Genomic DNA, 13,692 nt, shown 5'->3' with positions numbered 1-13,692 from the left:
AGTATCGCATGACAACCATTGCTCTCCACCAATCCTTAGTAGAATAGCTATTAAGACTGACGTACTTCTATGTTTTTTCTAAACTTGTTAAGGAAACAATAAAGTGAAGGCTTCTGTTCATGAAACATCAATATTTATTAAAACGGATAAGCATTGGCCTCTTAAACATAATGTCAGGAATTAACTTAAGAAACGAAGATAATCTGCTTCACCAAAACCGTTTTTAAATAAGATAATGATAAATTACGTCAAGTATAAAGAAAAATTAGACAACGATTTTCAATAAAAGAATGACAGCAGGTACATGAACGAATCAAGTAAGCACTTATTTTAATTCATCACAGTCCAGGCATACCTTTTACGCAACTGAATTCATTTGCACACTTGTTTTTGACAGTTAAAACATGTTTTGGTAGCTTTTGGTGTCTTTAAGGCGTGAACACTATTGCCTTTTTTGGCTGAGTCGGTCTTGCCAGGACTTACAATGCAGAATAATTGATATAATTTGCAAAATTTTTTGCAAATAACTTCGTTCTATAACTCCTTAGAAAAATCTCCAGAATTCATTTTCCTCTCTTTGATCAATGCCATGCCAATTTGTTTTGCAAAATCTCAGTGCACCATATTTCCATTCTTATATATAACGCATTTTTGCATAAGAAGAGCCCAATTCTCTTATTCTATCTTGGTTTTCTTCAAGAACTTTCTCTTATTTTTTCTCTTCGTCTACTTCTATTTCACTGTCAGTTTCATGATAAGAAATTTCTGTTTTATTGTCAATGAAATCGGCTGCAGTGAAAAGTGGCTAGTGTATTGAATGAGTTAGAGTCTTTACCAGCTAGAAATAACTCCAAAATTTGATCAGCGTTCAAAACTTGCTCCGTTCCGTCTGAAATTTGTCATGACAAAAAAGAAAAGTAATGTTTATAAGTTTGTGGGGTAGATTTTGACCCAAACTGGTAAGAACCCACGGAAATAATGGTCACTGCTTTGCACACGTCTGCATATTGCAAAAGCAAAGCCGGCACTAAGATTACATAGAAGAGCAGTGGTGAAGTTGCAGTAAGAACGGAATTGTAAACAAAAGAGTGACGGGGCGGGGGGGGGGTAATAAATCACCCCACAAAAGTAGTTAAGGGTTAATACGATTACTGCAGTAACGTAAACAAGTAATTAGCTTCTTATAATTTTCCTTTAATTTACGTCTATGGTCACAAACTTTTTGTTAATAGATTACCGGTTTCGGTCTTTGATGACCATCATCAGATCTGCAGCAAAAATGGGAAAAACATAAATACACTCGCAAACTGTATACAGCTTAAGAACAATACATAGACCATAATGAAAAGTAGTACTGACAAAATTTACATTTGTGCGCTTTAAATATGAAGAGGCATACCTGTTTCATAAAAACAAAGTCACAATGTACTGCAGCCATAGTGGCATCGTCAAATGTTAAACGCAGAATCAGCACCAGCATCGTCAAATACATATAAGTAACATCACATGCACGAGTCATGTTGTCCGTAGTACTATTGTTTAAAACAAGTTGCCGCACAGTAGCCACAAGGTGTTTGTGTTCTGTGACCACAAACGTAAATTAAAGGAAACTTATTACATATACGGGGCACTGTGTTTTCGCGACGATGTCGCAGCTTGTGTAATTAGCTTCTGCCCTCCGATGTTCCTTGCTCGTCTCGGCGTGCGGGCTGCGAGAGACAACCAGAGACGGTGAGTGTCGGCGGTTGCAGGGCGGGGAGTCTTCGCCGCCGCCGGTGCCACCCCCGCTGCCGCCCCTGCCACCGCTGGCGCCCGGCTCGCCGTACGACGGCGCCGCCACGGGCAGTGACTCGGCGGGGCTGGACGAGCTGACGACGGCCACCGAGGACGAGGTCGCAGACGGCGACGGCGACGAAGAGGAGGACGACGCTGCGGCGGGCACGCAGCCGCTGCCACTGTTCCCCAGGGAGCACCTGCGCGTTGTCGAGATGCTCGGCGTCGGCCACTTTGGGGACGTGAGTAGCGTGCAGTGAGACACCCAACGTGACAGGCTCTGCTGTGCCTAAGCAGGCGCTCTCATTAGCTGCATCTCTCTCCTGTTCCTTATGCTCCTGAGCATTAAAACTGCAACACCTGGAAAGGCAACGAATGACAGATTTTGCTTATGAAGGTACTTATTGTATGTATACAGGATAGGAGGAAGCAGACACGATGTAATTTGAGGGGTGTTACGAGATAAACAGAGCGCAAAATGTAGTACATCGAGTCGCAGTGAGAGTGAGTGACACATACAGATACGTCATTCCATCCCGCTTTCGCTTTATGCAAGAGATATTTAATCAAAGTGACAGGTTTGTGGTGGTGTTTCAGCCTCTCGGTAACACGTGGCCAGATGTTTTCAGCGCTTGAGAAATCTGGTGGACTTACTGGCCAGGATAACAGTCGAAAAACCTCTGTATCGAGGTGGGTCAGGACTACACAGGAAACGCAGTGTCTTGCATTATCTCGCTGAAAGCTCCACAGTCAGGTCGAAGATAGGTCACATGTACCGGTTCAAATATGTGAAGAATACGAGGGCTATTCCGAAAGTAAGGTCCGATCGGTCACGAAATGGAAACGACTATGAAAATCCGATAAAGCTTTGCACAGATGTGTTGGGTAGTGTCTCTAGTATAACCCCAGTTAGCATCACGTCGCTCTTCTCATTTCTGAGCTCGCAGTGAGTGCGTAAAGATGTCTAGAAAATAGTGTCTGCCGCCAAGTACGGGGGCCTGGTGAGAAATTTCCCCTGAAGCTATGCAGCTAACATTACATAACTGTCGTGCTGTTTCGTCTTCAAGACAATTCTCAGCCGCATTCTGCAGGGGCAATGAAGATGCTCCTGCATCGTTTTCAAATGGAAATGTGAGAGTACCCACAATACAGCCCGTAATTGTCTCCCTCTGAGTTTCAGCTCAGGTCACATGAACCGCTGGTTATGAAGACAACATTTCAGCACAAGACAACGAGCCGTAGGCCAGCGTAGAGAATTGGCGGAGATCACTGGCGGCTGCCTTCTATAGCGAGGGTATGGGAAAGTTGGTACAACGCTACGATACACGTCTAAGTCGGGTCGGCGACTATGGAGATAAGTAGCTGCAAGGTGTATCTAACTGTTGCAAATAAAACATTTTTGATTTTTACCGTGGTTTCCATTTCGCGACCTATCGGACCTTACTTTCGGAATAGCCCTCGTACATTACTAAAAAATTGCAACACTCTCTATAACAACGTCATTTTATTGACAGGTGAGCTGACAAGTAGTTTATCACTATAGGAGTATATGACAATGAATTCAGACCAAAGGAGACCCACGTGTAACAGTAAATGTGCAAAATTTAGCATCAGTATGCAGAGTACGCCCCGTGACGGCAACTCAGGCGTGTATTCTCGCATGCCAGCCGTCAGGTCATGCACGTGTCCTAGCAGTGTGGCAATGGTTTTTGCACCCATGGAGGACGAGTACCCGCTTCATACAGCTTCATACGTGTTCAGCTGGCTAATGATCTGCTGACGTCGCTGGCCGGGGCAGATAATATACAGCCAGGGCTGGTTTAACGCCCAAGCGACAAAAACTGGGAGGGGCAAAACTGTAACATTTCTATACAGGGCAGACCACAATTTAGTAGCGACAGCTTGTGGCGGCAAGGTGAGGGTGGTGCCGTGGACGTAAAAGTGCAAGATTACAGTGCCGTGCGTGTTAAAATAAGTAGCGAAAACTTACACGGATGAAAATGTACGAGGGGAAAAGGAGGGGAGGGGGACACAAAGTTCTGGAAACGGCCCTGTATACACCACAAAGAGCACGTTGACTCGCAGAAGCCGTATGTGGACGTCCATTGTCCAGCTGACAAACCACATCACCTTTGTGTCCAAGAAATTGCTTTGGCACGGTGATAACCTATCAAAGTAGTGAGCACTGGTTACTTTACCCTGCAGAAACACCGTAACGGCCATTTGCATCACCCCTTCACCTCTCAATGAAGCATCGGTTGTGACTTGTGTGTTATGGGTGATTGCACTCTGGAAAAGTAGGTCATAGGGTCTACACCATACGAGTGTAAGACTAATCACTCACATAAAGAACAGAACCTAGTATCATAATTGAAGTCAACAGAGCACCGTTCCACTCTCCAGTTAAGTGTTTCATGATACCAGAGTAGCCATGATTGTCAGTGTTGTGCTGTAATGGGTAACCTGGCCAGATTCGTATGTGTTCTTTATCCTGCTGCAAGCAGATGGTTCCTAATAGTCCCTGATGACACAGAAAGTGCAACATGTGGGCCCTTGATGGTATTCGGTCGGATACCGCTGCACGCCGAATGCTTCGATCTTGACGTGAGCCTGTACTACGCGGATGTCCATAACCTGAAGTATAGGTGCGAGAATGTTCCACAGACGACAGCTGAAAGTTCCAACATACCACCGACGCCTGTTGCACAGCATGTACAGCAATTCGTCGATAGGTTCATCCAGCATCCCGCAGCTCCACATTGCTACCCCATTCAAATGGCTTAAGCTATTCAGCACTAGGGCGTACTCGTTGGTGGTGCCTGCAATGAATGTTGCAAAACTGCTCACCTCTTAGCACAGTTACTGCCTGCAGAATCAAAACAGAGGGCGCACAGATAGTCCATCTCTTCGCCGGTGACCGTCACACTTCAGTCACTCCCCCCTGCGGGTCCGGGGGTTAGAATAGGCCCGAGGTATTCCTGCCTGTCGTAAGAGGCGACTAAAAGGAGTCCATCCCCCTCACGGGGGTAGTTAGCGCCTGCGTCCGGAGACGGACGGTTTCACGACCTATAATCGTGGTCTTTTTGGTTTTTCACTTCTCGTTTCTTCCTTCCTTTTGTTGGTTCCTTTCTTTGCTCTTCTCCACTTCACTGTCTTCCTTACTCTTTCCCTTGACTCCTCCTTGCCTTCTCATTGCCTTTTTCTCCTTGCCTTCTCATTGCCTTCTTCTCCTTGCCTTCTCCTTGCCTCCTTCTCCTTGCTTTCTCATTGCCTTCTTCTCCTTGCCTTCTCTGGTCTCCGCCTCGGCGTTTGAGACAGTCTGTCCTCTTTCTCCCTCTCTCTTCTTTTTCCTCTTCTTCCTTCCTCCCTGTGCGTGTCTGAAGGCCGACCCACGCGTTCGCACGCGTAGCCGGTGACGGGGTAACGCGTAAGTCCCCGCCCTGGGTAGACATGTAAGGCACGCGCGTACCCCCTGGTAAAGGCCAGGCCCGGGGAGGGGTGATTGCCTGAGCTGATACCTTCTGACCATGCCGATTGGTCCCTCCGTCTGTTTCTCGGGAGGTGTGACCTGAGGTGTAAACATTCACCTAAGGCGGGAGTGCCCTCTGAGAGGGTCCCCACAAGGAAGGAGCGCGCCATCGGAGACGCTGGCAATCATGGGGGATTCCTCCGCAATGGATTCTACTCCATCGCTTTCGACTTCGACCCACAAACGGAAACGTGACCAGCCAACAGTGACAAAAATACTACCGCCTGCCCCACAGTTCCACGTAGTTTCTCGATCTGAGGACGGAAAGGATTTTTCCTCTGTCAACCCTTTCGTTATCCAGAAGGGCGTAGATGCCATAGCCGGATCTGTCAAATCTTGTACCAGGTTGCGTAACGGTACCTTATTACTAGAAACTGAGAGTGCCTTTCAGGCACAAAAACTGCTTCGGGCCACACTCTTGTACACGTTCCCTGTCCGGGTGGAGGCCCACCGCACTTTGAATTCGTCTCGTGGTGTAGTCTATAGTAGCTCTCTCGACGGATTGACTGACGAGGAGCTTCAATCTTTCCTCGCTGAGCAGGGCGTGACGGCTGTCCATCGGGTCATGAAAAAGGTCAACAATGACCTTGTACCGACCCGGACACTTTTCTTAACCTTCGATAGTGTTAAGCTGCCATCGCGCATCAAGGCGGGCTACGAGGTTATTTCTGTTCGCCCCTATGTCCCGACACCTACGCGCTGCTACCAGTGTCAGCGTTTCAATCACACTCGACAGTCTTGTTCCAATGCGGCTAAATGTGTCACTTGTGGCAGGGATGCCCATGAGGGTGACTGTCCACCTCCGTCTCCTCGTTGTGTGAACTGTCAGGGTGACCATGCCGCATCCTCCCGCGACTGTCCTGTCTATAAGGAAGAACGCTGTATCCAGGAAATTAGAGTCAAAGAGAAAGTGTCCACCTCGGCTGCTCGCAAGCTATTGGCTAGTAGGAAGCCCACGCTGCTCCCAGCGGGGAAATACAGCACTGTCCTCGCCTCTCCTCGGACTACCCGGGAGGTAGCAACCCAGACATGCGATCTGACCTTCAGCACCACGGTCGTCCGTTCGGCCAGTGCTAAGATCGCGCGGTCGACGTCTCCTCTTCGTCCCATCACCCCACAGACACCAGCCCCTTCATCAGCTTCTGCTAAGACGAAGACCCAGAAGTCAGATGCACGGGCCTTCAAGAAGGAACCGTCCCGTGCAGACTTCCTACGTACCTCGACCTCCCAGCCTTCGTCCGGTACTTCCACCAAACGACCATCCAAGAAGGCTAATAGGAAGCACAGTTCTCCTTCTCCGCCACGGCGCATTTCTTCTCCTGCGCCACCCAGCGGTTGCCGCCCCAGGCCGTCATCCCTTTCGCCTGGCCGCACCGCTGGTAGCCGAACATCTGGCCGTTCACCGGCGGAGGAAGCTCCCCCTCCCGGCCATCTTCCCAAGATGGCCGATGAACCTATAGAACCAATGGACGATGACTGTCCGCCTACTGATAGCGGCGGCAGTGCTCGCTCGAAGCCAGGCCCTCAGCGGCCTTCGAGGTGACCCCTTCTCTCATCTTCCTTTTCTTACGATGGCACTTATTAACTGGAATATTCGCAGCGTTCGCTCCAACCGAGAGGACTTGAAGTTGCTGCTCCGCTCGCATCGTCCGCTCGTCGTAGCCCTCCAGGAAACGAAGCTACGCCCATGCGATCAAATTGCCTTGGCACACTACACCTCTGTGCGTTTTGACCTACCCCCTGTGGTCGGTATCCCAGCTCATGGAGGGGTTATGTTGCTGGTCCGGGATGATATTTACTACGATCCCATCACGTTGCACACCGGCCTGCAGGCAGTTGCCATCCGCATTACTCTCCCCACTTTTACGTTTTCCTTTTGTACCGTTTACGCTCCATCGTCATCTGCCGTTACCAGGGCAGACATGACGCAACTTGTTGCTCAGCTACCTGCACCATTTTTGTTAACTGGAGACTTCAATGCCCACCATCCTCTTTGGGGCTCTCCAGCATCCTGCCCGAGGGGCTCCTTGTTAGCAGACCTTTTCAACCAGCTCAATCTTGTCTGCCTCAATACTGGCGCCCCTACTTTTCTTTCGGACACATCTCATACCTATTCCCATTTAGACCTCTCTATATGTACTCCCCAACTTGCACGCCGGTTTGAGTGGTATGCCCTTGCTGATACATATTCGAGCGACCACTTCCCGTGTATTATCCATCTCCTGCAGCATACTCCCTCTCCGTGCTCCTCTCGTTGGACCATCTCCAAGGCAGACTGGGGGCTCTTCTCTTCCAGGGCGACCTTTCAGGATCAAACCTTCACAAGCTGCGATCGTCAGGTCGCACACCTCACGGAAGTCATTCTCGCTGCTGCTGAATATTCCATCCCTCACCCTACCTCTTCTCCACGTCGCGTACCGGTCCCCTGGTGGACCGCAGCATGTAGGGACGCTATACGTGCTCGTCGACGTGCTTTACGCACCTTTCAACGCCACCCTACAGTGGCGAATTGTATTAATTATAAACGATTACGTGCTCAGTGTCGTCGTATTATTAAAGAAAGCAAGAAAGCCAGCTGGGCTGCTTTCACCAGCACCTTCAACAGTTCTACTCCTTCTTCTGTTGTCTGGGGTAGCCTGCGCCGGCTATCTGGCACTAAGGTCCACTCCCCAATTTCTGGCTTGAAGGTCGCGAATGAAGTCCTTGTGGCCCCTGAGGCTGTCTCCAATGCCTTCGGCCGCTTTTTCGCCGAGGTTTCGAGCTCCGCTCATTACCACCCTGCCTTCCTCCCCCGCAAACAGGCCGAGGAGGCTAGGCCACGTGACTTCCGCTCCTCGAACTGTGAAAGTTATAATGCCCCATTCACCATGCGGGAACTCGAAACCGCACTTGGCCGCTCACGGTCCTCCGCTCCAGGGCCTGATTCTATTCATATTCAGATGCTGAAGAACCTTTCTCCTGCGGGTAAAGGTTTTCTTCTTCGTACATACAATCGCATCTGGATTGAGGGACATGTTCCCGCATGCTGGCGCGAGTCTATTGTTGTCCCGATTCCTAAGCCGGGGAAGGACAAGCACTTGCCTTCCAGTTATCGACCTATCTCGCTTACCAGCTGTGTCTGTAAAGTGATGGAGCGAATGGTTAACTCTCGATTGGTTTGGCTGCTCGAGTCTCGACGCCTACTTACCAATGTACAATGTGGATTTCGAAGGCGCCGCTCTGCTGTCGACCATCTGGTTACCTTGTCGACCTTCATCATGAATAACTTCTTGCGGAAGCGCCCGACCGCGGCTGTGTTCTTTGATTTGGAGAAGGCTTACGACACCTGTTGGAGGGCGGGCATTCTCCGCACCATGCATACGTGGGGCTTTCGCGGTCGCCTCCCTCTTTTTATTCGTTCCTTTTTAATGGATCGACAGTTTCGGGTACGTGTGGGTTCTGTCCTGTCCGACACCTTTCGCCAGGAGAATGGGGTGCCACAGGGCTCAGTTTTGAGCGTCGCTCTCTTCGCCATCGCGATCAATCCAATAATGGATTGCCTCCCAGCTGATGTATCAGGCTCCCTTTTCGTGGACGATTTTACCATCTATTGCAGCGCGCAGTGTCCACGTGTCTTGGAGCGCTGTCTTCAGCGTTCTCTTGACCGTCTTTACTCCTGGAGTGTCGCCAATGGCTTCCGTTTTTCTGCCGAGAAGACGGTCTGTATTAACTTCTGGCGCTACAAAGAGTTTCTCCCACCGTCCTTACGACTCGGTCCCGTTGCTCTCCCACTCGTGGAGACAATCAAATTTTTAGGCCTTACCTTTGACAGGAAACTTAGCTGGTCTCCACATGTGTCATATTTGGCCGCCCGTTGTACCCGTTCTTTAAATGTCCTCCGTGTTCTCAGTGGTATGTCGTGGGGAGCGGATCGAACCGTCCTCCTTCGCCTATATCGGTCGATCGTCCGCTCCAAGCTGGATTATGGGAGCTTCGTATACTCCTCTGCACGGCCATCCATCTTACGCCGCCTCAACTCCATACAACATCGGGGTTTACGACTTGCGATCGGAGCATTTTATACCAGTCCCGTAGAGAGTCTTCATGCTGACGCTGGCGAATTGCCACTCACCTACCGGCGCGATATACTGCTTTGTCGGTATGCCTGTCGGCTACTGTCAATGCCCGACCATCCTTCTTATCGTTCCTTTTTTGACGACTCTCTTGACCTTCAATACGGGTTGTATGTCTCTGCCTTGCTACCCCCTGGAGTTCGCTTTCGTCGCCTCCTTCAACACCTTCATTTTTCACTCCCTGCAACCTTTCGAGTGGGCGAGAGCCGCACGCCACCTTGGCTCCAGGCTCAGGTCCGCGTTCACCTCGACCTCAGCTCGCTCCCAAAAGAGGTCACCCCCGGTTCGGTCTACCACTCCCGTTTTTTGGAACTTCGTTCGAAGTTCAACAACATGACTTTCATTTATACAGATGGCTCTAAGACCAATGACGGGGTCGGGTGTTCCTTTATTGTCGGGGCACAAAGTTTCCAATACCGGCTCCATGGCCATTGTTCGGTCTTCACAGCTGAGCTCTTTGCCCTCTACCAGGCTGTTCTGTACATCTGCCGCCACCGACATTCTGCTTATGTCATCTGCTCAGATTCCCTGAGCGCCATCCAGAGCCTCAGTGATCCGTACCCGGTTCACCCTTTCGTACACCGGATCCAACGCTCTCTTCAGCAGCTGGTGGACGTCGGTACGCCGGTTAGCTTTATGTGGGTTCCTGGCCATGTCGGTATCCCTGGGAACGAAGCTGCAGATGCCGCGGCCAAGGCTGCGGTCCTCCAGCCTCGGACAGCTTCTTGTTGTGTCCCTTCGTCCGATTTTAGCAGGGTCATTTGTCGGCGCGTTGTGTCGCTGTGGCATGCCGATTGGGCTGCACTTACCGACAACAAGCTTCGGGCCTTAAAACCTCTTCCCGTGGCTTGGACGTCCTCCTCACGCCCTTCTCGGCGGGAGGAGGTCGTTTTAGCAAGGTTAAGAATTGGACACTGCCGGTTCAGCCATCGCCATCTGCTGACGGCTCCGCCGGCGCCGTTCTGCCCATGTGGGCACTTGCTGACAGTTCGTCACATTTTACTGTCCTGTCCCGATCTTAAAACACTGCGCCTCGATCTTAACCTGCCTACTACTTTAGATGCCATTTTAGCGGATGACCCACGAGCAGCTGCTCGTGTTCTTTGTTTTATCAATTTGACAAACCTCGCTAAGGACATTTGATGATGTTTTTTAATCCTATGCCTGTCAGTCTGTCTTTTATTGTGTTTTCCCTTTTAGTTGTTGTTGTCAACTTTTGCCTCGCGGTGTATTCTTAGAGTAGTCAGGGCGCTAATGACCATTGAAGTTGTGCGCCCGAAAACCACAAAAAAAAAAAAAAAAAAAACTTCAGTCACTAACAATGCAACCCTTCATTATGCACATACTCTGCTTTGGTGCCACTGACCACTATCGTTGAGACTGTTGCATTTTTGTTTCCAGCGTTGTATAACCTTTGCTGCCAAAATTAGCTACTGTGCTAATACCTTGCATTGTGCACCCAGTAGCCCATAATACGACACCATGCGATTTGGCCCCTGTGACAATGGCGAATGGACTCCCGGAACATTCGTTCATCTTCTGTACGGCTTAGTGGACAATATGTCTCTCCTCTTAGGAGCTAGCCGAGTGGGACCATGAGTATTACACTCCTGAACTGACAGATTAGATAACCAAATGAGCGTCACGGGATCCCGACCAACATGGGCAGCAATATCACGGAACGATAAAGCGCGGTTCTGCGGCAAAACTGATGACACGTGCTAGTAGATGTTCCTTCTCCTTACTTGAGGCATAACACGGTATTTTCTTAATTAAACAACATTCACAAATGATTTATGGCTGCGTAATCCTTCCTTATGTATTGACTGTAGTTATCGTTCACTCAACGTAGTGTGTTTGCACTGAAATGCTACTCACTTGCATATTCAGTTCCATTTGTGCCAGTTTGACGATTGCTGCATTGTGTCTCCTTAATATAGCAGTTCCGATGGCCAGCAGGGTACGTAAGTCGACGGAGCGTGGTTGAAACCATTGTGCGTGGAATATATTCGTGGAACATGCACCACATTTTGAGAGCGGCAAGCTAATTCGTCTGATGCACAAAACAGGCTACCTGTAATGCTAAAAACCGCGATAAAATTATTTTAAATGAAGTATGAAGTAGTAGCTTTCACGTGGCGTATTGTAAAAGGCTTGAAGACTGCCAAGCAGCAACGTTTTTCAAAGCATTTCCACGAAAGCGAAAATTTAGGAACACTATCAATAAACGAGCAAAAAACATGTTCAATGGCATGTTTCTTCCAGGTCCTGCTATTGAAGGAACTATCACCAAGTAAACACACACAATAATTTAGTAAGTGCGTTCCTGAACAACGAACGCATGCCGCCGAGCCGATTCAGGTTCACTAAAATTTCAGTAAGAATCCTTACCGTAATTTCGGGTTGGGTTACTTCCAAAAATCTCCAGTTAGTTCGTTCAGCTTGCTTATCTATTGAGGTGACGTTTCCGATATAAGAGTACACTTTCACAGATATTTAAGGAATATTTTCTGAGGGTTTAATTTACTGAATTCGTAAATCGTGTTGGTCATTTGACTCCAACGCCTTCGAGATAGCCTATTTGTAGCAAGATCAGCACGCTTCAAGCAACACACTCCAAAATATGGGGCGTGGATTTTATTGGTTTTTATGAAGTGGGTGATAGGTATTTTGGTAACGAAGCGTTCACAAGAGGAGTAAGGAGGCAGAGCTTATACTCGTAACCTGTACGAAGAATAGTTTCCTGCATTGAGCAGGAGTTTCCCAACGGAAATTGAAACAGGACTGTGTGGCAGAGGCATTAATGGTCCACTGTCAATGTAGAGAAATGATCGATAGAATTCCGATGCACAGCTTTCGCGGACGTATCAGATTTCAGGTGAAGCGCTAGAAATCTTAGTGGAGGTGATGACTTGAGAAACCGACAAGCAATACATAAAGGCGGTTGACGGATATGATATGCGACGGAGAGAGGATGAGGCTCAAGAGATTTTAGATATAGTGATAGAACACTGACATAATTAGAAATCAAAGCAGCCCTGCCTTCAATGCAAATAATGTTAGAAGCAAGGGATTCTCATGTTCTAGCAGTTTCAGTGCTTCATTATCGCATAACTGTATTTAACCTGATTTGGAACGCTGACTACTCACAACGAAGTGAAGAGTTTTGTCAGAAGAACAACGGGCGATTTCTGAACCGAGAGTCAGTTTTTCCTAAATGTATTTGACCATTTTCTATGGTGTCTTTTCCCAAAATAGAAGAGTATTCCATGAAATAACTACTCGTATCGGTATTTAAGAGTTGCAAAGTTAGTTTGGCCCTACTACTAGTGTAATTTCCTCTGAAGCACAACGTTGCACAGTGTTCCTTGGTAGGTAGGTAATTCTCTACATCGGACAGTAACTATGTATCTGTTCATTAAGAACCTTTTCTGCATTTATAGTCGAAAAATATACATTCATTCAAAATTCCTGACCAATTTTAATGGCTCTCTCTCAATTTGACCCCTGAGACTCATTTCTGCTCTTTTCTGTTATACCTCGTGCTTGTTTTTGCAGCAGTGTAACGATATGAATCAAGTTTACCTTTTGCGAGGATTCTCTAAGCAACGTGAATCGTTTGTTGCTATGGCTAACCCGAGATGACCATAGCTAAGGAAATTAAACACGAATCTATATTCTATTCCTGTTTCAAATCTGCTAAGGAGCTAACTTTTTCTTTGTTTGGGAAAATACACAGAAAAATATTAACTACAGTAGTATCAATGATGAGCTGAACACCTACCTTGTTCGTATTCAAATTACCTGTCAGCAATATTAAGACAGACATATAACTAAAGTGACGCCATGGTTAGACTTGTTGTTGCCGCAAAAGCGTAATCTGTTACAAATTATTTCATGACAAAATTTTCAAATATTTTCAACACATACTTAATTGAAAACTTTTCTTGTAAATTAATAACTGGATTTCCTATTCAGTAAATCTTAACAATTTTGTCTGTGAAAGAATAAGAGCAACAAAGAGAATAGCATTGAAACTTCGTTTATGAAGTCTATATGTGTATGACCCTTCAGTATTCCACTCAATCCAAGCTGTAGTGAATTGTGTGAATTAAGGATTACTGGTTAATTGAAACGTTTTGTCTGTTGCAGGTACACTTATGTGAAGTGAAGCAGTTTCCAGAAGTTCTCGACAAGAATCTCTGCACTTGCAAACTTGTGGCTGTGAAATTCCTTCGTCCCAATGCTTCGGAAGCTGTAAGGTACTACAAACCAGCT

At 47.8% G+C, this 13,692-nt stretch overlaps 1 protein-coding gene across 2 annotated transcripts in view; it reads left to right on the top strand.

The window, feature by feature from the left end:
- LOC126235550 (discoidin domain-containing receptor 2-like) overlaps positions 1–13,692 on the top strand; it is a 782,972-nt gene that overhangs the window by 739,816 nt on the left and 29,464 nt on the right. For both annotated transcript variants that reach the window (XM_049944278.1, XM_049944270.1), the window contains 2 exons: positions 1,752–2,015; positions 13,567–13,676. In XM_049944278.1, coding sequence (XP_049800235.1) covers positions 1,752–2,015; positions 13,567–13,676 — 374 coding nt within the window. The remainder of the gene's footprint in view (positions 1–1,751; positions 2,016–13,566; positions 13,677–13,692) is intronic.

Source organism: Schistocerca nitens, chromosome 1 (genome assembly GCF_023898315.1).
Source record: "Schistocerca nitens isolate TAMUIC-IGC-003100 chromosome 1, iqSchNite1.1, whole genome shotgun sequence".
Lineage (NCBI taxonomy): Eukaryota > Metazoa > Arthropoda > Insecta > Orthoptera > Acrididae > Schistocerca > Schistocerca nitens.
Note: the sequence above shows the minus strand (reverse complement) of the source record. Positions and strands in the feature narration are given on the sequence as shown.